We start from the raw sequence: 22,746 nt of genomic DNA, 5'->3' as shown, positions 1-22,746 counted from the left end.
TGGCGAACAAGCTTTTCTGCTGCTGGATGAGCAATCAGGCAAGAAATGGGTGGTGACTTTCTGGGATATTGTATTTATTTAGTTTTAAAGGGTGGGGAATTGCCATTCCAGCTGAAAGCCCCACACTGACTCCTCTACCCTGTGCACCCATTTCCCACTGGATTTGGGGCCAAACAGGGAATCTGTGTCAGAATGACTTTCAGCAGGTTAAATCCACCTTTTGGGGGTACAAATGTGTGAGGTAAAACCAGGCTGTGGTGTGGTACTTCGATGGTGAAGAAAAGAGAAGGAAGCTCAAGTGCTGTGTGGGGACGTCTTCAAAGCCAGGAAAAACTTGCGGTGTGGCTCTTGGGCTCCAGCTCCTCGGCTTGTCATGACGTGTGGAACCGGCTCTCCTTGCCCCAGCATCTGGTTTACACAGCTCACTGGCTGCCACAGCACCAGGCACCTGTCGCTCCTGGGGACACGGGATGGAATAGGGCAAGGACCAAAGGATGCGGCCGCTCCCCGTGGTCCAGCAGCGCACCAGCCCGCGGTCTGTCCCACTGGACAGCCCCCCCCCATCCTCCATTTTGTTGCAATGAGGGGAAGCGGTGCTGGCGGACGGCCGGGCGGCTTCCGCCGTCCTGCTCCTTCCTTCTCTTCCTCCTCCTTCTCCCGGGGCTTTTGTCTTGTGCTGCCCCTTCTTGCTCCTTCCCTGCCCTTATCTCCCCCTACCAGAGGTGCTGCTTCTCCTCCTTTTCCTTCCTCATAGGTTGGGGCGCCTCCTCCCCCCCCTCTCCGGGAACCCGCCTCAGGGGGCGCGCGAGCCCCTAAGCGCGGGAAACCACGGCCCACGGGGTTCCCCAGCTGTGGGCAGCAGGGGCAGAGCCGCGACCTCGCCGCTGATTGGCTGAGATTTGCCGCAGTTCCGCCCCTCCGCCTTCCCGCCAGCCGCGCGCGCGGCGGCCCGCCCCCGGCCCCTCGGGCCCCTCACGGTATCGGTGAGGGGGATACTGTTTCCAAGTGCCCCATTTCCACCTCAAAACAGCGTCTACTGCCCGCCACCCTTCAGGAGAGGCTTTCTACTTCAGATCGTGTGAACTTTATGCCGGTGGCAGAAAACAACGTCGTTCAGAGTCCAAGCGGAGAAAAAAGCCGAAAGTGCAAACCGTAATCAGAAAGGTGGTTATCAGCGTCATGCGTGAGGAAGGGTAAATTCAGCCAGGGCTTGGTACAAATGCGACAGGTGAAAGTAGGAGTCACTCAAAAGTTCTTCAAAATTCTCCAGTTAATTCCAGTAGCAGGAGAACTCCAAAGTGTGTGTTTTCAGGCAGCTCCTGCTGCCATGTAGTTCCTAATGTCCCCCAAATTGTTCTTGCTTTCCCAGGCAAATATGGGATGTGCAGGTTACAAGGCAAATCTCCCCCTTTCTCACCTACATCACATTGTCCAATTCCAGGTTAATTTCACCTAGCCACAGTACTGAAGGGATTTGGGTGAATTTTTGTGACCCAGCTGCCTGGGTCAAGGGACTGATGGTCTGGGGCTCCTACAGGTCAGATTTTCACAAAAAGGTGTGGGCTTTTTTGTATGAAGTGTGACCAAGAACTGCTAGGACTATCCCTTGCCATTCCTACACATCTCGTAATGTGAGTTAGCCTTTACCCCTGTTTATTCTCCCTCATATGAAATTAATTTTAAAAGCTCCATACTGCTGAGGATATAAACCCCAAGGCTCTCTTGATGCCTGGCCCTCAGGCAGCTCACTTTTGACTTTACTCATCTGTGTTTTTATGTGAGAGTGGGGAAGCTGACATTCTCATGGAATCTCGTGAATTCAGGAATTTGGCCTTGGAGAAAACTGTAAAATCCTTTGAGCTGCATGGTGGAGTAATGACAAATCTCAGAATGAAAACTGCCCCATTCTACAGCAGACAGAGCTGTTGTTGACTTTGGCAAGCAAAAGCTTCTGTATGCTAAAAATACACCAGGACACCCCAATGCAGGCAGCACCTCCTTCTGTCTGTAATGATGCTTGAAGAACTCGTAGTGAGCTGAAACATACCTGGTTTCACAGAGTTTTATACACACACACACACACACACACACACAGAGACACACACACACACACACACACATTTTCCATAATTCTTCATCTCTAACATACCCATTGCAAAGGTCTGAACCAAAGAATGAGATCTGAATTTGTGAGATAAAAATGATACTTGAATTATATCTATTTCCGAGTCTCTTGGTTGTGCCAGGGGTTGCACTGTCACATTGGATGTTCATGCTCATGTTCTCCGTTTGCTAATCAATCGACCAGCACAAAAGGAGAGTCAGGAATGTGGCTGCCCCGGGGTACCAAAACGCATAGGATGGGACAGGAGTCAGAGACAGCAGCTGCTTGAAGCAGGACATAGAAAATATTCCTCTGCAGAGCCTGGGGCAGGGAAATTCCTGTTGCTACTGCTGTTGGGAGGTTTGTCACTGGAGTTAGAGTTTGATCTCCTGGGGAACACTCTTCTGATTTTAAACTTTAAAATTACAGTTCATAGTATGCTTCATAATATGCTTGGTTTCTGCTTTGAGTGTGTCTAATTTAAAAAAATCAGAAAAAATGAGCCCCAAAAATAGCCAAGGAAAGTGTTTCCTCCTGTTTCTAATTTAATTGGTACAAATGAGGGAGAATCCAGAAATAAATGTTCAGCCACAGCAGCAAACCAGCAGAAAATGACAGGACACCTTAAAGCTGGGAACTTCTGGCAGTGGGAAAAGAAACCTGTTGTAGGAAAAAAGACCCCAGAGTGTGGGTTTGTGTTGGAAAAGGAGTTGGTCTCTCCTATGTGAATGAAAAATGTTCACACAGGGTGTTTGAGGGGCATTTCCTTCTAGAGTAGTTAATTCAAATAAAATACTCCTGGTGATGACTGAAGAACAGCCAGTCAGAGCTCCTCAGCTTGGCCTCGGTGAAGCACTGATACCTTCTGGTCATTTGTGAGGGGCTTGGTCACATCCTTGTCATTGGGAATGTTGAGGACATGCAGGAATCATGTGCATCTCACTGCAGGTCTTTGAAATGCTTTAGTAAACTTCCCAAATCACTCTTTTCCTCCTCTCTCCAGCACACCTGGATTTCTAATGGTGTGGAAAATTTTCTTCCACCGGGAATCAAACAGGTCTGGACCAAGGTTAGGGCTGCCTGGCCTGTGGCTGCCTGCGGGGGCGGGCAGCACTCGGGTTTGCTGTCCTTGGATATATTTTCCTGTCAATCCGTGCACGGGGAACCGGGAACACGCTGCTGCAGAGCCTGCGTGATTCGTCCTGTGCCACGCGCGGAGCAGGGAAGGGAAATGGTCCAATAATTGCAGTTCCATGGGAAGCTCCCGATGGCTATTCCGTAAGAACGCATTGGCAATCCTCCCGGTGAACTAGGGCTGCAGAAGCCCTGGACCGGGAGAACGAGCACTAGAGGGCACAGCGCGACCAGCGACGGGCGCGGGCTTTGGCGGGGCGGGGGGAGCAGAGCCCGGCTGTCTCTGATCTTCCTTCCACCCGTGAGAAGGTACAGTGAGTACCATGGAAGTTTGGTGATGACAATTTTTCCTGATTTATTTCTGATCCCTGTTGCTGCCTCCCAAGATATCTTTCCTATGATTTGATTTCTATAAATCTGAAAGGAAAATCTCCACAGGGACTGGCCCTTCCATTTGTTTCTGGTTTAATTTCCCTACATCTCCAGTAACATAAATAATTTTACAAGTGATATAAAACATTTTTAAAAAGCATACATTCAAAGCATGAAGCCCTCAGGATCCCCTGCCCAAACAAACTCTTTCCTTCCCTCTCTCTGTTTCAGTGAGCGCTCCAGCAGCCTCATTGTTTGGATAATTCAGGGTGCCAGATGGCTGTAAATATGTTCACAATCCTCCTTACCCTTCTATCTCCTCCCTGGCACCCTCACTGCTCTACCCACTACCGAACACCTGGTCTGTTCCCATTTGGAGTCTCCCATCTCCCCTCTGGAGCTAAATTGGCACCTCTGGTCTGTATTTTCCCTTTAAATGAAGTAGGAAGATTTTAGGGAATGTTTTGTACCAGGGAATACTTTATTCACTGTCACTTGCACTGTCAGTTAATTGAAAACGTGCCTCCTGCCCTGTGGCATTAGCTTCCTTCCGGCAGGAATCCTGTCTCTGACATAGGAAGGTGCAGCTCACCTACCGGGAATCACAGGGGCGGAGCAGCTTCTTCCTATTTTGAGTGCAGCTATCTCATACTTGCCCTTGGCATGGGGTAAGGGCACACAGAACAGGGTGATTCATTCCAAATCATGCCCCGAGGACCTGGCAGAGACAGCATTTGAACAACCGGCCCCATGCTTCCTGCCTCACAGGCTCTGGATTCATTGTTATATTCTGATCCTGTTATTCCGTAACTCAGGAGTGCCCAAATCCTGAGTCCTGAGCCCCTGAGATAACTTTTTTGTGTAATGAAACATTCTCAAACTGCTGAGCAGTAAGAAAAGGACAGAAAACAGTAAAAAGGGAAGTTGGTTTTAAGACATCTGAAAATGCAGGCAGTCACGTTTCGAGAACTGAGGAATAACTGAAGTCATGAGCTGCCTGAGGAATGCTGCAGCAGCACAAATTCAGGTCACGGGAAGGGTGAGCTGTGCCCATGAAGAAATAAGAGTTCAGACAGATTTGTCATTTGTTTTGCCTTCATTGAAGAGCTGGTGGGTGAACTCTTCCCTAGGAAGGCAGGAGGGGGTAGATGGCAGCAGGCAAATATCTGACTTGAGCAAGGAGAGAGAAACCAGTTTTCCAAAGACTCTATTTGACATACAGAGGCCAAATGTTATTTCTATGAGCCAGTATGAGCCAGTATGAGCCAGTATGAGCCAGGCCTCTCATTTATCAAACTTTACCAGTTTGTTTCCTGCCAGCAGACCTAAACCGGGTGACCCTGTGACCTATAAAGGACAAGAGAGCCAGCAGCCCGGAGCAGGCATTCCGAGCAGGCTTTTCCAGGAACCGTCAGGACTCTGAATGCCACCTCGCGATTTCTGGGCAGCACGACTCCCAGCTCAGTCTGCAGAAAGGTAGACAGCACTCAGATTATATATAGCAGCAAGTGGGCTGGGAGGAGAAACACTGGGCTGCAGGAAGGGGGAGGGTGCTCCGGAGAAATCCAGGGAGTATCTCATGGTGCAGCGCAAACTGCAGTGACACCCGGCGAGGGGAGCCAGGCCAGTGCTGGCCTGCGGGCAGCTGGCATTAATGGAATGAAGGAGAGCCCTGGGCTGTGCCAGGGGCAGGCTGGGTGCACTCAGATTGATCACTTGCTCTCAGCTCTTCTTCATCCTGTTCCACCCCCTGCCATGGGCAGGGACACCGTCCACTATCCCAGGTTGCTCGAAGCCCCATCCAACCTGGCCTGGAACACTTCCAGGGATGGGGCAGCCACAGCTTCTCTGGGCAACCTGTGCCAGAGCCTCAGCACCCTCACAGGGAAGAATTCCTTCCCTAAATCCCATCTAAACCTCCTCTCTTTTAGTTTAATGCCATTAATGACTCAGCCCGTTTGTTGAGAGTCCTTTAAATAATGATGTCCACATCTCCACTGGCTCATTCCGGTCAGTGCCAGACCTTTGCCTACTGCCCAGTATCGGCCTCTGAGACACAGATTCTTCCGGCTCTGAATGGTTCCCTCTGTCTGCCTGTCCTACATGTATGGGCTCTTTATTCCAACCACAGGCCCCATTCCGTCGGCCCCAGGGCAGGGGTTTGGAAGGAGAAATCACCATTTCAGTGCAGAACTCCCAAGCCACTGGTGTCAAGAGGGGGCTGAGCTCTCCACTTTGAACTCTGCCTCATCTGAACCTCTCCCAGACATTCCCAAATGTTAAAAAAGATTTTAAAATCCTGTCTTGCCTCTGAGCCGGGATGATTTGTGTCAAAACAGAGCAACAAGTTGTTAAACACATTACAAACTAAGGAAGAGTCACTGTAGTTTTCAGTCCCTCGGGACACAAAGTCAAACAAAACAGCAATGTCTGAAAGCAGAGGAAATTTGCCATTCCTGGGCCAGGATCAGGAAACATTTGCAAAAGATACAACTACAGCTGTACCTTTCACCTTTTCCATGGTGTCATGTCAAACATCCCCAGTGTCAAACCGGTCCCTCTGGCCTGTCAGGGAGGGGAGTTAGGGGATATCTGAGCCTGATGAGGAATTCTGCGACAGCTCAAATTTGATTTAGGGAAAAGAACTCCAAGGCACTGTATTGTGTATCTCAACAAAGAATTCCTTCCTAAAGAGAGGGGAACACACACAAATCTCCACATATGCACATTCCAAGGACACATTTGCACACAGGTACATCTGGCATACAAAACCACTGAATTTTTCCTTTTTTTTTTAGGGAAGTGGGTCTGTTCTTGCCAAGCTTTAATTTGAAAACCCAGTTGGAACTTGTTAAATCAATAATTATTCTTGTGAATGTGGGTCAAACTATTTTCTGTCTCTTTCTCTCTAGGGACTTGGAAGAAGCTTCAATCCTCCATCACTCCAAGGTAGGAAGCACCACACTTCCCATTTTATTTCGAAAGTCCAAACTGATTGTCCTGAGGGGGTAAAAGCTGATGATGGACAGGGTTGTGCAAGTGAGTGGCATTGCTGGAGTGCTGGGTGTTCACCTATAGCTGCTGACACAGGAATCCAGGAAAGAATGCCCCCAACTCTAATAACATATCAGAGTGTCTTGGGATCCCATGGAATTTATTCTAAGAGTATGCTGAAAGTATTGTTCAGTTGAGGTATTGGAGGGTCTATAGCTTCCCACCTTCCACCTCTGGACACAAATCCCCCTTTCTCTTTTTAAGGCATTTGCCTTATTGGAGAAAAAAAAAAAAAAGCAACAATTTTTGCAGTTTTCTCCATCAGTAACTCCAAGAAATTGTTCTGTACAGCAGAAGCCATCGGCTGTGTTGGAAAATTGTATTTATCCACCCCCTCCCCAGCCTGAGAACCCTCTGCCATGAGTCACTGGCATTCCTGCTCCACTCGGGAGGTTGGGGGCTTTTTCCAAGGATGGAAACTGCTGGAGAAACTGGACTTTATCCACCACAATTTTATTCCTATGAACTGCTTTGCTAGGTGCTGTTCCAGCCCGCAGAATAGCCCACTGCTACTGGAACAACATGAACCCATTTCTGCTTTACACCAGAGTTTTGCCGCCCTTCAGCAGTGTGAAAGTTGCCTCCAAGTGTAAATTCTATTTAAAGCCACCAAAAGCCTCTTAATCGGTACCTCCTGCTTTCCAGCAGCCTCTCTGCACTGCGGAGACACTACAGCTGCTCCCTCTGTCCACAAACCTGCAGTGGGTGAAACTTAGGGTGGCTGTGTGTCACATGGGGCTGATCTGTGTGGCTGCACCCCAAAATGTGCTCCCTGGGCAGGAACTGTGTGGGATGGGGTCAGCTCCGTCTGAACACAGCCCCTGTGACTTGGGGCTTCAGCCCTCTCTTCCCAGGCTGTTGGGTGCCAGTGTTTCATAGTCATGGAATCATGGAATGGCTTGGGTTGGGAGGAGGGACCTAAAATCTCATCCAGTGCCACCCCCTGCCGTAGCCAGGGACAACCTTCCACTGTCCCGCGTTGCTCTAAGCCCTGTCCAACCTCACCTTAGACACTTCCAGGGATGGGGCAGTAACAGCTTCTCTAGGCAACCTGTGCCAGGGCCTCACCACCCTCACAGGGAAGAATTTCTTCCCAAGAATTCCGTCCTAAGGTGTCTTTCTGTTATTTCCCTAGAAAGGCAGAGAAGGTAGGGAGGGAGGGAGGGCATTTGCTCAAAGCTTTTGAGGCGGAGAGGGAGAAAATAACCAAAAAAAGGCACTTTGGCTGGGAGGGTGGGTGGGTTCCTGCGTGCTGCATGCAGCCGGGGTTTCTCGCCCTGCGGTCCTTATTTGGCTGGGAGCAGGAGCGTTCCGGGGATTGGCTGTGCTGGGAAGCAGGCAGGGAGTGCAGGCACTGGAGCCGAGTGCCAGCTGACGAGCACAGCACACCCTCGCCCGCTCCTCAGCATGTGTCGAGCAAATTGCAGCTATTTTTATAGGAGATGCTTTGCCTACATCTTAAGAATCCAGTCCCAATCCTGTCTCCGTGTAGTGTAATGGGAAACCCCCTTCCCAGCCCCCTTTTCCCTGTTCTGCACGTGTTTTCAAGGCATAGTTGGGCAGAACCCAGACTTCTTGGCCATTATCAGGCTTCAGACTTCTCTGCTGCATGCCACCCGGCCAGGGTGCTCTGTATTCCTGTAATGACCCAGTGTTTTGTCTCCAGAGCCAACATAATTGCCACGCTGGACAATACCGGCCCTTTCTGGGAATGGCAGATGGCTGCTCTGCTGCCGGCCCAGTGCAGCCCCTTTGTGCAGTGTTATTCCCGCATGGATAGACCCACCGACTGAGGGGCGATGTACAAAGCCATGTCTGTGCTGCCCTTGGCTTTGCAGCTCCGTAGGGCTCCCTGTGCCATGCCAGTGGCACTGAGGGCAGGGGGCCGGGCAGGGAGCTGGCGGGAGGCAGCAGGGAGACAAAGGGGTGAGGAGGTGTGAGGAGAGAGGCAAGAACCCCAGAACTGCCCTTAGGAGCCTCAGGGCCTTCCTGAAAAGAGTATGCCAGGGTAGCTCAGGTGTGCTGGGGCAGCTGCACCAGCAGCTGCTTGTGGTGACCTTTTAGCCCTTCCCAGAGTGTGTGGTGGCTCATCCAGAGGCCTTGGCTCGGAGCAGCAATGAGCATTCCAAAATCCCAGAAGAGTTGCTGGTGAGAGAGTGACAAAACCAGCACCTTGCCGGCACTACTTGGGATGCAGGAGGTCACAAGTGAGGCTCCAGGGTTCCTTGCAAAACACTTTGTGGAACAATCCAGTTCATCAACATGGAAAAACACTGAAAGTTATCCCTGGAAATGTCACTGGAGTCTGGTTAAGCCAAACTCATTGAGAAAGGTTTTGGGTTTGGTTTTATGTTTTCTTTAATTTTAAAAAAATCTTTTCATCACAGCCAGGAAAAAAAACCCATCAACCACGATCAGGAAGTAACTCTGTGGGTTTAATATTTTCGTGGACTATTTGCCATGTAGGTAAGGGAATTCAGTTTCCTTTTAAAAAACAAGGAACAGTTGGATGTTACCACATGAGTGAACCTGTGAGACACAGCCACATCCTGCTTGTGGGTGTGAAAGTTGAGCCAGCCCATGAGCCGATGATCTGAGCTCTGCTCTGAGCTCAGCTTTCATTCCAGCGCGACTGATTCTGATCTTGGGCAGCCCAAGCAGGGCCTGCTGCTGTCTGACTGTGACACCTGAGAGAGCAAGGCAAACCTACTGAAACTGCTGTTGGCTTGTGGTGTCCGGATCCTGCACACACCCCCTGATTTTTCATCTCAAAGAAAAGGTGAAAAAAAAAGAAAAATGAGAATGGAAAAGCCCAAACCCCCCCAACTGTGTGGGCTGTTGAATCTAAGGCTTTGATCCTCTGGTTGCACAGAAGGGAAGACACATTTCTGCTACCTCCCATTGCTCCGGGCCAACAGAGCCTGTGAAGCTTTCATGGCCTTATAGGATCAGGGTGGACACAAACTGCATCCCAGCTGCCCTTCCAGAGGGCTCTGTGTGCACCCCAAAATAACATCTGCCAGCCCTAGGTTCTCTAGGGGACTGTGCCAGGACAGAGCTCTGCAAGCCACACCCAGGAAATGCCTCGATGGCCTATGTAATGCTGGAGACCAGCCTGGACTTCCCACCTCTTTGGGATAATGGGGTTTTCCAGAAAGTGGTGGGGATGGACACCTTTTTTTACCTTTTAATGTCATTTATTTCTGAGAGGATGATAAGGGAATGGGACAAGTGTCCTGGTGAAGGTGATGTAGTTTGGGACACAGCCCAGACATGAGAGCAGCAATGCCAGGGCTCATCCAGCTTCACCCCTAAGGGCTGCTCCAGGTAGGCATGGGCAGTTCCTGGGAACTGGTGCTTGCTCCTGTCCTCGGAACATGACAGGAGCTAGGGCCTGTGGTGCAAAGGGAGTTCTTACAAAGGAGGTATAAACTGCAACTGATTTATTGGAACACTGGGTTGATTCATCAGGAGATTCGATGGAGGAAAGGAAGGGCCCTAGCTTTGAGAAGCAAATTTGGGTGAGAACAGGCACCTTTTCACTCTTTTGAACACTGTAAATAATAATAATTAAAAAAAAACCAAAACAGATGGCCGCCCTCCCCAGTCCCTCCCTCCCATCCAAGGCTTGCCTTCACATCATGCTCTTCCTAAACTGCGACTGTGAGCTCTGTTTGGGCTTCGAGTCTGACTGCTGCAGCTCAAACTGTTTGTACAGGTCCCTCAGCTCTTTGATCTCCTGCAGCACCCTCTTGGCTTGGCTCCAGGTGGAGGAAGCCTCCCCCAGCAGCCTCTCAGATTCCTGCAGGATCCTTTCAGAGTCCGACTTGGAAGATGATGAGGAAGAAGAGGTGGTCGTGATGGTGGTGCTGGTGTTGGAGTCCTGGGTCTTTCTTTTGCCTTCCCCATAGCCCTTCACCTCTGTTAGCAGTTCCTGAGTTTTTTCCAGTTTCAGTGCAACCAGTTCCTGTATCCGGGACAGCTGTTCCGGCTCTGCTGAGGCAAACTGAGCCTCCAGCCCCTTCCTCAGCACCGTCCGGTGCGTGGAAGAGTCCTGTCGTGACAGGATTTCTTCCATGGAGGCACATTTATTCTTTTCTGAGTGTGAGAGCTTTTTGGGGACCTGTGGTGTGTACATGGTCCCTTTGCCAAAGGAGTCATTGCGCTGCCCAGCTCTGTCCCATGAGGTCACCTCCTGCTGCGGGAGGCTCCCTGTCTGCCCTTTCTCCGATGACTTGGTGTTCTCTGAGTCCGAGCGGCGCCGCCCGGCAGTGAGGTGTGCCACAGACTTGTCCAGATCCACCCGGAAACTCTCCTCACAGGTGCCGTGATCCTCCGGAGAGGCGTCTTCCTCCTGGATCAGGTCAAGGGTCAGCATTCCGTCGGAGGTTGAGGTAGATGCCTGGAGGAGCAGAAAGCAGAGCTGTGTTGGCATGAGAATGGCTGCACCTGCTTCCAAAGGTCTCTACACTATGGACACACACCACAGAGGGGGAGCAGGAGTGCTCCCTCACCCAGTGACAGAGCCTGGGGGTGGGCGGTCTGGCTGAGCTGCAGGTCCGCAAATCCCGAGCACTGCGGCTGAGCCCTTCATGCTCACCAATGAGCAGCTCCCTGGTTGTTCCCAGAAGGAACCTGAAGGAGCAGGTGTCAAGGATGGCAAACTGGGACTTTGCCAGAACGTTTATACAGTGCAATGGTCCACAAGAACAGAGGACAAGAGCTGATGACCCAGAGCTGTCCTTATGGCAATTCTCAGTTCAGGACGGAGCTCCAACACCAGCTTTCTTTGCATTTACTTAAAAATGGAACAGTTCCAAGGGAACTCCACTCAAGCAGATGTCTGGGGTTGGCTACCTACCACAGCCATGAGGTGACCCCGTGTAGGAGGGCGCCGGGAGTGCTGGATCTTGGCTCTGTCACGCGTCGGGTGGGCGAGAAAACTGTCCTCTTCCACGGTGACCTGCAGGGTGACACAAGCTGTGAGCATGGAACAAGAGCCATTCCCAGCTCCTGGATCTGTAATCAAGAGAAGACTGGCAGGAAACGGGGTGTGGGAATCCAGCCTCAGAAAAGGCCCAGTGTTCCCCTGGTCTCTCCCCTCTGTGGCATGCTCAAGTCATTCCTGATAATTGAACCTGTTTGCAAAGATTCCCTTGACAGACTCTCCTGGAAGCCATCTCTCCTGGTGTTTGCCGTGCTGCTTCCTGCTCTAAAGTCTCTCCCATTGTCTGACCTTGGTTTTCCTTCACTACAGGCTCTGTGCTGCCATCCAGGAGAGAAAAGAGCCTCCTGGCAGCGCCATGGTGCTGTGGGAAGCTGAGTGTGAATGGGAGATCTGAGACAGGTCTGAGCTGAGGAAGGGTTGCCATGAAACACTAATGTGAGAGTCAGCCCTGGAGCAAGGGCACAGCCTGCTCCAGGTAGGTTCTCCTTCACACTGGAAGAAACTTGTGTGGGAATGCTCACCCTGGCCTGCCTCTGCCAGCCCATCTGGCATTCTGAGTACACCTCCTGTCTCCAGGAGGAGGCTGAACTGGGGCTGCTCTGTTATTTTTTCTGGCAGAAGTTGCTTTGTGTAACCGGGACTTTCACACTCCCCTTGAGAAGCTGGAGGTGGTCTGCTAGATACTTTGTGTGGATGTGTCCCCAAGACAGGGCTGTTCACAGCAGTCTCAAACCTTCAACCAGATTGAAACAGGGGAGCCAGGGCCCAGCCTAAATCCCACTCACCTCATCCAAGATCCGGTTTTTAGCACGTGTGATCGCAGAGTTGAGGGCGTTAATCCAGGACTCTTTCTCTTCTGGACTCACAGCCAGGAAGATCAGATTTGGTGCCTACAAAAGAGGGAATTCAGGTCAGTGCTGGAATTCACACAGAAACAGGCCCTGCCTAGTGTGAGCCCTGTGGCCTCTACAGAAAAGGCAAAGTAGACCTGAACCTCCAGCCCTGTCCACCCCACACAGCAAAACCCAGGACCATCTACATCCCTCCCTTCCCTGAATCCCCCAGGACTACCCACATCCCTGCCCACCACTGGACCCAGTGGCTCTTGGGCTGGCTGCATCCAGGCAAGCCCCACGAACCGTGTTTCCAGGCTGCCTGGAGTGGGCAAGAGTAAATTTGCTGTGGTTCTTTTTGCTTCTACTTTTCGACTTCCTGAGCTCTTCACATTTCTCGTAGTCACTCAGGTCAAACATTTCCTGTATGTTTTTTTCATCTTTTACCTGCAAAACAGCAAGAAAATTAGAGCTTTGCAGATGTCGGACAGAGAGTCTGCTGCTCCAGCCAGCAGGATTTCAACATGAGGTTTTTGACTCATCTCTTCTGGAATGAGTGGGCATATTTAGAAGGATAACAAAAAAATCACACTTTCCCAGGTTAATTCGTGCCTCTTCTACCCTCAGAATTACTGCAGCCAGGCTGAATGGCCACACAGGTGTGATCATACGCAGCATTCCTGCTTGTGGACCATCAAAATGTGCAGATTTACTCCAGCCACAAGGACAGAGCCCTGTGTGCCAGGAGGGGGCTGGTGTGGAGGCAGGAGGTGTTGGAGAAGGTGGACTCTCATATCTGATTCAAAGGGACAATTTTTCTCTGCAGACAGTGGAACAAGAGCTGGAGGGATAAGGATTAGCACTTCCTATTTTTGCCCTGTGCTGGCAGCTGGCTCCGGGGGAAGCACGGCCAGTCCCAGAGCATAGACATGATGCTGAGTCCCAGCCCTGAGAGGGGGCTGTGGGCATAACCTACCACCCAGGCCAGGGGCTGCCAGGCTCTCACAAGGCTCTCAGTGTCATTTACAGAGTACTTGAGCGACCACTTTACAAGATTTCCCGTTTTCCAGGTCTGTTCCCCAACACTAGCAATGCCACAGTGTGACAGGTACATGGTGATAGATCAGTGTTACAGAGGCTCAAATTAAAGATGGGGCTTGCACAGGGTCGCTGCGGCTGTGGCTGCACTGGGGGACAGGCAGGGATCTAGAGGGGGACAGACAGGGGTCTGGAGGCACATAGGGGTCTGGCTGCTGACCCCTGACCTGATGGTGCTGTCCCTCAGGGGCACTTGGAGCAAAGGGGAGATGGCAAAGCTCTCTGTACCGTTCTTCTTCATTGCTCTCTTAATGCACCATCCTCAATCCCGCTCCTACAGGAGGGCAGCTCTGCTCTTCCATGGTAAACATGAGGAATTAGGCAACTGGGGTGGGAGACAGCTCAGCCTTGCCTGTCCATTACAAACACTGCACCAGGCTCAAATCCACATCCATCTGCTTAATCTGACTCCAGCCAGTCATTCCAGGCTGGATCGGCAGTGGAGGATGTGTAACTCGGGTGCTGGGAAGGCAGATGGTGGTGAAGTCTAAGCCCCTGGATTTCCTGAAAGGACTCCACCCCATTTCATACATTTCCTCCACACTTTTGGGAAGCACTGAAGGAATTCCCCATTATTTTTCCACAGAATATAATCAAAAAGGGTGACTAAACCAGCTTCCTAACCAGGGACATGATAAACTGTCCATCTGGCCCTGCCTGATGACTGCAGCTCCCCTTTGTCCTTCATCCTTGTGCTCCGGAGTGTGTCCCCAGGATCCACGGGACAATCACTGGCACTGCCATCCCTGACAGCCTGGAGCTGGTTCCTGCTTGTGACACATCCCCTGTGTCTGGGTATGATAACAGAGACTGTCTGGCTGCACATCCTCCCTATACGTTGCTAATCGGCTTTGATCTCTTCCCACTGCCATCCTACAATCCACCTCTTTCCAAGAATCTCGACTGAATTCAGCCTGACTCATTTGCAGCAGGAAAAGCTGATCCCCTCCGAGCCCCAAGCTGTGCTCTGCAGCTGAGACCAGAGCCCTCACTCCAGATGTTTGCTTATGTGGGTCACTGGGGCTTCCACAGCCCTCTCCACTCTCCACAGAGCTCACAGAGCTGGGACTCAACCTCCTGCCTCCAGGAATATCCACAGGAGGTTGCAGGACAGAGCAGGTGTCTTTGGTTCAGACAAACACCCTGCAGGTGCAGCTTGTCCTTTTAATGCCTCTGAATGACACGAGCCAGGGCTCTGACACTGCACTTAGACATGCGGAGGGGATGCTGCTCCTGTTTGTGACCCATTATAAAATGCTTAAAACTGGGAATAAGCAACATCCACAGTGGGATTCCTGGGGGAAGATTGTCCGCAGCAGCCCAGAGTAGGTGGCTGGGGTGGCACAGCAATTCCAGGGGACATGGGAAGGACAGTGGATGTCCCACAAAGGGCACGGCCAGCTGAGCACCCGCACATGCTGAGGTAACATCCAGTGTGCAGAGAGACAAACTGGAGAGAAGGAAGGTGCAAGGTGATTCCAGAGGCACTGCCAGCTCTTTTGTCCTTTGTGGGAGGCTCCTAAGGCCAAAAGGAGGGAGATTGTGGCATGAGGGGCAGCTCAGAGCAGCCTTGGAGGTAGGAGAGGCTGAGGACAGTCGTGCAGCCTGTCCTCAGTGGAAACAGGACAAAACAAGCCTTTAAGAAGCCACAGACCCGCTGGGACCATGTGGCCAATGGAGCTGAAATCCCAGTCACTACGTCAATCACAGGTGGGTGACAAATCTGCAGGGTGTCACCTCCTCCATTCTCTGTGAAATAGGAGCCATCCAAATCAAACATTACAGACTTCTCCAAAGAGGATTTGGCTGTATGAGTCCTGAGAATTTGGCTGTATGAGTCCCAGCACACAGGCAGTGCATATGAGGAAGCAACCTCTGGTATTAGTTCTCAGTCAGAAAGGATGAAGTAAGAGGTTGATGGTTGATTTTGGCAAAACCATTCCCAGCTAGGAGGTTTCCAGCAGGTCTTTCCTTCTGCACAGCTGCCAAGTGCTTAGGAGCTGCGGGATCTCAGATCCTCAAGGACAGGTGGGTCCTGCCCTCTGTGCCCTGCGGGGAGCTTGGGATTGGAAGGATTAAGGTGAATCAATCCCAGCAGGTGCTGCCCTGGGTGTCTGCTGGCATTGCTGTCAAGTTGTACCCATTCAAGGCAGACAAAACAACTTTGCCCTGCAGTTCCACCTGGCTCCTACCTGTGCCCAGGTGAGGGAAGGGAAACTGAGGCATGGAAAAGGAATCCGAAGCATCCCCCATCCCTACAGCAGGGAACATTTCCCTGCAGCCATGAGACCATGCAGCCCTGCGCCCCTGGCAGCTGCCCCGGCTCAGGGTGTCACTGCCTGTGCCAAGGCTGACACTGCTGACACTGCTTGGATCCGAGGAGAGGAGCTGCATTCCTTGCACTCCTCGCACTCCTTCCCCCGCAGCTGCTGCCTGCCTGGGTCCACCCCAGGGACACCCAGCCCCCGGCACTCTCTGTGCCCTGAGATGTGGGGGACTGTGGGCATATAGCAGGTCGGAACACCAGCCATGGCACCCAAATCCCTTCTCTGGAGTGTCACAGCTATCTGTGCTTCCCAAGGTCTACTCCTATTGAAATGTTCATTGCAGCATGCCAGCAGTGGGAGAGTCTCTGACCTGGGTTAATTAACAGCCCTTGGATGTCTCACTGATGAGAAGCTGAATTTCCTCCTTCATCAAGCTATGACCTGCTGCCAACTCCAAACCTCCTGGACCCAGGTCAGGGTTGTGTTTAGGGGCCAAACCATGCATAGAGGGGAAGGACAGCTGCTCAGTCACTCCAGTCTGGACTTTTTGGTGGAGATTTGCCTGAGCAGTTTCCTGCTGCAATGGGACACAAGAGAAATGCGGAAGGTACAGCAAGTCACAAGACACCCAGTGTAAGGCACCCATGGGACACTCAGAAGGTCACAGTGCAGCTCAGCTTTGGACTCTCAGTGAAGCCAAATACCTAAACATGGGCAGTTTCGGGCCAGACAGTTCCCCTTGCAGGCTGCGACCAAAGTTTCGCTTCCTCCAGCTAACCAGCTCTACTCCAGCAAGGGACGGAGCTTCCTGCAGACCTGGCTGAAACCGGGCTGTCACTGGGGCAGGGATGCATATGCCTGTGCAAGGGTTGGACATATGTACATCTCTGCAGATCTGGCTGAAGCCAGGCTGTCACTGGGACAGGGATTCACATGCGTAGGACTTAGCAGTCCTTGTCATGGCTAGGTCGCTGCCTTGAGCTGATGAGGGGATGGTGGCAGGATGTGGCTGCTTCAGTCCCTTCTCCAAAAAGTCACCGCGAAGGCTACCAGAGACACAGATCACCCTGAATCACTGAATCATGGGATGGTTTTGGAGAGACCTTAAAGCTCATCTCCTTCATGGCAGGGACAACCTTCCACTAGTCCAGGTTGTTCCAAGCCCCTTGGATACTTCCATGCACCCTGGCCTTGGATACTTCCATGGATGGGGCAGCCACAGCTTCTCTGTGGCCAGGGCCCCACCACCCTCACAGGGAAGAATTTCTTCTCAAAATCCCATTGTGTACAGCGGCGCTCACTGAGGGCAAATACAGCTCATGGAGCACTCGAGAACCGAGTGTGCAAACACACACCCCAACCCTCTTGCCCGCTGTGCCGAGCTGGAACCAAGGAGTGGCAAGGAGCGGCACCTCCTCGAGTGTTCTTGTGCTAATTGAGCCAATGCCTTTGGTAGCAAACAAGGGAATGCTCAAGAGAAGCATTTCCTCATCCTCTCGTCACTCGGGGTCTGCTTGAGCCGTCTCGCAGCCCCTGGCTTCCTGTGAGAAAGTGCCGAGCCTGGCTGCATCAGCTCAGACGCTGCTCCCCGGCACAGACAGGGGCAAAGCTGGGCCAGGAACAGGGAACAATTCCCAGAAATGTGCCGGGGGGGGGGAGGGACTGGTGTCAGGAGAACGAGGGGAAAGAATGCAAAAGTGAGCTAAGAAGGTGGTGGTGCGCTCAGCAGAGCTCAGCCCGCTGCAGCTCATCTCCACAGAGCCGGTTTTGGCCGATGACCAAACGCTGAATAACGAAGGATTTTGGTGTGAGTTCACAGAGTTCAGCAGCCATGGAGGAGCAGAGTGAGCATGGCCGGAGCCTCAAGCTCCCATTTCAGGAGGTGTCAGACAAGTCCCACAGCTTTCAAAGAGCAGCACTCAAACACTGTTAGCATTTTCCATCAGCTGGGCTGAAAAACTACATTTCCTCTCCTTACAGACTTGGCTCTGCCAGGGAGAAGCCCAGGCTCCCATCATGCATTCCCAAATTCTCCTGACAAAATGGAATAAATCAGGGCTGGTCCTGCAAGCCCAGGTCATAGGCAGACAACTGAAAAAGCACACAGATTCCCACGAGGATTCAATATGGATATAGATGGGATTTTGTTAGTCCGAATTTTGGAAACTTCCCCATTCCAGACCTCAGCCCATGCTCAGCTGCTGCTCCCCGGTCTCTTCGTGCAGCATCAACACCTGCCCAGAGCCAACATCCTTACCGAGGGATCCTGGTGTGGAACAGACAATTCCTTTTCCCCATGTGCTTTGGGGAGATGGGATTCATAGCCCTGTTTCCCAGATGGAGAAATTCAGGCAAAAGTAAATAAATGTCTGGTTTGAATTCATTTAATGAGTGCATGGCCAAGCTGAGGAGCTTCCTGGAGCCTTGGGATTTAACCCTTTCTGCTCCAATATGGTAGGGAGGGCCAGGAATGTAGTTTCACCTGCAGAACCACCTCTGGAGCAGCCACTGAGCATGAGAGGAGCTACCAGGAAACAACAGGTGCTCTGGGAGCAGAGCTTGGAGCTACATGTGAGTATTCCCTGGGACCCAGAGGGGTCCTGGCTTTGCCAGCGAATAAGTGATGATGCTCCAGTTGGCATCAAACCCGGCACCGTGTCTACTGGGACCCTATGAGCAGGAAGTCATGGGACAGGAACCCCTCGGGATCCCGTACAATGAGACCCCCAGGATGTCAGACCCCCTGACACTGGCATGCTCCTCTGTGCCACAGGCGCAGTCACCTCAGTGCACACCAGCACCAGATGTCATCTCCACGACCAGCACAGAGTCACCTCAGCACACACCAGCACCAGATGTCATCTCTGTGACAACATCTCTGCCCAACCACAGATTCTTCCATATAAAGCCTCAGAAGCGGCTGCTGCATATTATTTATGGTCCCTCACACACACGTGGAGCCCCAGGGCCGCCTCAGGCCCAGCCATGAGCTTTTCCCCATATGAAACATGAACACGAGCTTCTTGTTCAGAACAGGATCTGCATGGCCCCTCCAGCCTTGTCCCTCTCTTGGGCTTCCAGCACACCTGGATTCGAGCTGTAGCTACCTGGACATACTTGGAAGGGACAGACAGACATCTTTTCCCTGCACCTCTTGCCTGTGTTGATTACTGTTTGAACACTTTCTCTCATCTAGTCCAGCCTACTCCCAGTGCCATCCCAGCAGTCCAACTGTGTTGGTCTGCATTACTGCTAAGATATTTGGGAGGGCCACAACCATGGATTTGTGCCACTGGCTGTGTGCTCCTGACATCCATCCAACTTTCCCAATCTGTAGATCCCATCCATCATGGGATTTGTGTCTCACTACCACCGGCATTGTCCACAGTCTCTAATCCTTTTCTTATCACCTCTCTTTACCTAAGTGTTCACTTGGCACTGGCCCCCCACCCTGCAGACAACATCTGTTCCCTGTTTCCGTGTCTCTCTCTGGCTCTGGAGCAGCTAGGAGGTTGATGGGAGCAAGCTCTGGAATGCCAGCAAGCAGCTCAGCATGACCTGGGCATTCGGTCCACTTTTTAGGCCATTTCTGCGTTGTAACAAGCCCAGATCCTCTGCCTGTGCCATGTCTATGGCTCAGCCAGCCTTTAATCAAAATGTCCCTTCCACTCTCCAGGTCCTGACAGAGCTAGGCCAGGCAGCCGTGCATCCAACCACGGTCCGTCAGGAAATTACCTCCACTGGGAGGGGTGAAACCCAGCAAGACCAGGCTTTTATCCCAAATTCCAAGTTGGAGCAGTCTCCATGCCTGCTGTGGGCACCCCTCTGTCCCATGTAGCACTGGGATGTCAGAGGGGATAGGAGGGAGGAGCACTCTGGCCCGGGGAGTTCTCCCTAATGGATTTATGGAGACAGAAAGGACAGGGGGCCATGCAAGGACAGCCAGGTGCCAGCTGAGCCTGACAGTCACATCCGATTACCTCCGATGTCAACACCACGTTAAACCCCAAACCCCGGCAAGGAGACAAGGGGCAGCGGAAGGGGGCACGTGTTACAACAGCATGTCGATCCGGGGTGAAAATTCCCCGATGTCCTCTTAGCACGGGGGAAAAATACAAGAGATCGACCTGTAAACGGCTCGATTCCAGTTGGGAGAGTGGAGTTATTTCCAAATAGAGAGTGAGCAGCTGGGAACAAGGCAGTGTTGGGCTCAAGGACAGAGGACAGGCACAGAAGGGAGCCGGCATTGCTATTGCCGCGGCAGAAAGAGGGATGAGGGCTTAACTCTCGCTAAGTGAATCCCTTCGTGCCTCCACGCTGGGAAAATGTCTCCCAGCAGAGCTGTCTGGGAGAGCCGCTGTCAGAGCCGACCCCGACCTCGGCCGGGTCCCGCTGGCGCCAGTCCGGGGAGAAGACAAGCCCCCGAAGAACGTCCTCGGGCCGGCTGGCGTTGGAGGGGCGCTGGGAAGGGCCGAGGCTGCTCCTTTTCATATGCAATGGGAGGAAGGGGGGATGGGAAAGGAAACTGAAACCGATCCTACCTCCTTCTCCGAGATGTAAAGCTGATCTCCCTTCAGAACCACATAACGGTTTTTCCAGATTTCCCTAAAAATGCCTTTACCGCAAAATTTCCGCACCCAGCCGACCTTCTCCGGCTGCACAGGTTGCTGGTTTCCATCCTGATGCCCCTAACACAAAGAGAGAGGGAAGAAAATGGGGGGAAACTGAATTATTTTTGGTCTTACACTCCTCTTCTCCCCCCCTCCCTCTTCGCCCAACTTTAGTCTCCCTCTCCCTCCGGCCCCTCTCTCCGCCGACGCCGGGACCGAGTCCTTCCCCGGGGTCACTCCACGGGGATTTTTGTGCTGCAGACACGAAGCGACAGCAGCAGCATCGGGAGGACGCTGCGAGGAGCGGGCAGGGTCCCCTCCGCGCTTATGTAAGACAGGCCGGTGTCTCTATCGCCTCATCCAACGGGCATTTACCCATGGAAAGGGGAACAGGAGGGGGATGGGCGGAATTTAAACCAGCTGGTTTTTTACTGCGGTGAAAATTCCATTTTAGAGCTTTTTACGAGCAACTAATCCAAAAGGTGAAATCTATTGTTGGTTTGTATCAGAGGTTTCTCCGTAGGCAGCGATGATCGGATCGCTGGGTGCAGCACACAACACGACACAGAGCGACGGCTTGATGGTGCCTCCAGATTTTATGGTTTCCTTGTGTTCCAAGATGAAAACTGCCTGCCTACATCACCCAGTGTCTGTGGCGGGTGCGGGAGGCAGGAGAGGCGCTGGGCTGGGGCAGGAGTAGGGCCGGGAGCAGGGTCGCTTTTGCGGAGGAAGCAGCGGCGAAGCGAACAACCGGCCCCGGAGAGACAAGCCCCCCTCCCCAAAACATCCAGGAACCTCCCTCACCCTGCCGAAGAACCGATTCTCTACTCACCCTTTTTGCAGAATTATTTTTTTTCATCGTTCCTTGGTGCGCTGGGAAGAAATTTGGGTGGGGGGTCGCAGAGGGGCTCCCGCGGCCTCCTCGCGCGGGGGAATACCCAGGGCTGCGCCCGCGATCCGCGCTGCCTTCGTCCCGCGTGGCTCAGGGCCCTCTCCCGTTACACGGCGCCCAGCCCGGCGCTCTGAGCCATCGCCAGCCCCGCCGCCGCGTCCCCCCCCGCCGCCACCATCCCGCAGCTCGGGGGGCTGCGCTGGGCTGCGCCGGGCTCCCGAGCTCCATCTATAGCCGCGCGGCCGTGACGTCGGGGTTCACGGCACGGGGCGAATCGCAGCCCACGAGGGTTTTTCTTCTTTGTCTCTGAGTCACCGGGGACACGGGGTCCGGGGGGGCAGCGGGCGTGGGGCGGGTGGTGCCTCGCCTGGTGTCCCCACTGGGGCCCAGCCGCGTTCTCGGCGGTATCACAGGTCAAGGGGAAACTTCCTAGGAGAGGGAAAAGCAGCCGGGTGGCTCTGGGAGGGTTTTCTCCCCAAAAGGTGTTCGGAAGTGTGAGCAAATCCCTCTAGAGAGAGGAGCTGGGAGACTCCCTGGGGAGGGGGCTGGAGGAAAGGGCTGCTTCCAGCACCAAGGGTCTGACAGCCAGGAAAGAGTAAGATTCAGAGGACAGTTTCCAAAAGTGAACAGACACTTGGCTTCCTAAAAATTACCCTTTTTTGGCTTGTTTTGTCTTTCTCCTTCATGTTCTGCAAGTCCAGAACTGAGTGTGAGACTGAGGTCACAGATAGGATTTATGGATCAGAAATCAGTGAGGTAGAGAGAAAAGCAGAGAAAGGAGAAAATAGTTCTGTCTAGAAATAGATCAATCCAGCATCCATCAGTGGATCAGCTTTACAATGACAGTGTCTATCCCATTCCAGCTTTAAAGTCCATCCCATTACTGGATAACATCCCCCACCCCTGATTTCAAGTTGTAGTTTCACCCCAGTACTCTGGAATTAAAACATACAGAGTCCTGGGGATGTACTTGGATTATGGCGTATTTCCAGAGCTTTTGTGAGTGTTTGTATCCATCCCATTCTGAGCATTGGCATTTGTGCCATGAGCTGTGGATGCATCGGATACCTTGGAATACCTGGGACAGGGACACAAATCACCATCTACACCAAATCCAGGGGTTACCATTTCACCCTGTGCTTGTGCAGCCCTGAACACTGTGGGGCCCAGGACCAGGATTTGCCATCTCTGTGCCTTAGTTTCCCCATTTATCCCATGTGGACAGAGCTTGGTTCAGGCAGGGCTGATGGCAGAGGGACAGATGAGGTATGCCGGCTGCCCAGAGCCCCTAGCGCAGTCACAGGACACCACAGAACCTACCAGTTTATTTAATGACATTTTGCCTTCTGACTGGACTTGTCCTTCCTCATATCCTGTTTTTGGTGGCCAGGGCCTGCAGAGCACCGGCTGATGGCCAATGCCAGATGGCACAGT

General features: G+C 52.4%; 1 protein-coding gene and 1 long non-coding RNA gene across 4 annotated transcripts; one reads left to right on the top strand and one right to left on the bottom strand.

Moving 5' to 3' along the window:
- Positions 1-562: 562 nt before the first annotated feature.
- Positions 563-21,251, top strand: LOC146427245 (uncharacterized). Of its 2 annotated transcripts, none has more exons than XR_014856489.1 (4): positions 563-1,164; positions 4,916-5,086; positions 6,523-6,559; positions 20,944-21,251. It is a non-coding gene; the product is annotated as an uncharacterized LOC146427245 (long non-coding RNA). The 2 variants fall into 2 exon arrangements; XR_014856488.1 differs by having other exon boundaries at positions 897-1,164; positions 4,934-5,086.
- PLEKHO1 (pleckstrin homology domain containing O1) lies at positions 10,093-21,587 on the bottom strand. Of its 2 annotated transcripts, none has more exons than XM_085082278.1 (6): positions 21,253-21,587; positions 20,352-20,489; positions 12,752-12,892; positions 12,398-12,502; positions 11,526-11,627; positions 10,093-11,066 (listed from the first exon to the last, which is right to left on the bottom strand). In XM_085082278.1, the coding sequence occupies exons 1-6, from the start codon at positions 21,277-21,279 to the stop codon at positions 10,299-10,301; spliced, it is 1,281 nt and encodes a 426-aa protein (XP_084938404.1). In that variant the 5' UTR covers positions 21,280-21,587; the 3' UTR covers positions 10,093-10,298. The 2 variants fall into 2 exon arrangements, with proteins under 2 accessions (XP_084938404.1, XP_084938403.1); XM_085082277.1 differs by having other exon boundaries at positions 20,352-20,498; positions 21,253-21,586.
- Positions 21,588-22,746: the final 1,159 nt, after the last annotated feature.

Source organism: Lichenostomus cassidix, chromosome 25 (assembly GCF_008360975.1).
Source record: "Lichenostomus cassidix isolate B80296 chromosome 25, HeHo_3.0, whole genome shotgun sequence".
Classification (NCBI taxonomy): Eukaryota; Metazoa; Chordata; class Aves; order Passeriformes; family Meliphagidae; genus Lichenostomus; species Lichenostomus cassidix.
The sequence above is the reverse complement of the archived record's forward strand: the minus strand, read 5'-3'. Positions and strand labels throughout refer to the sequence as shown.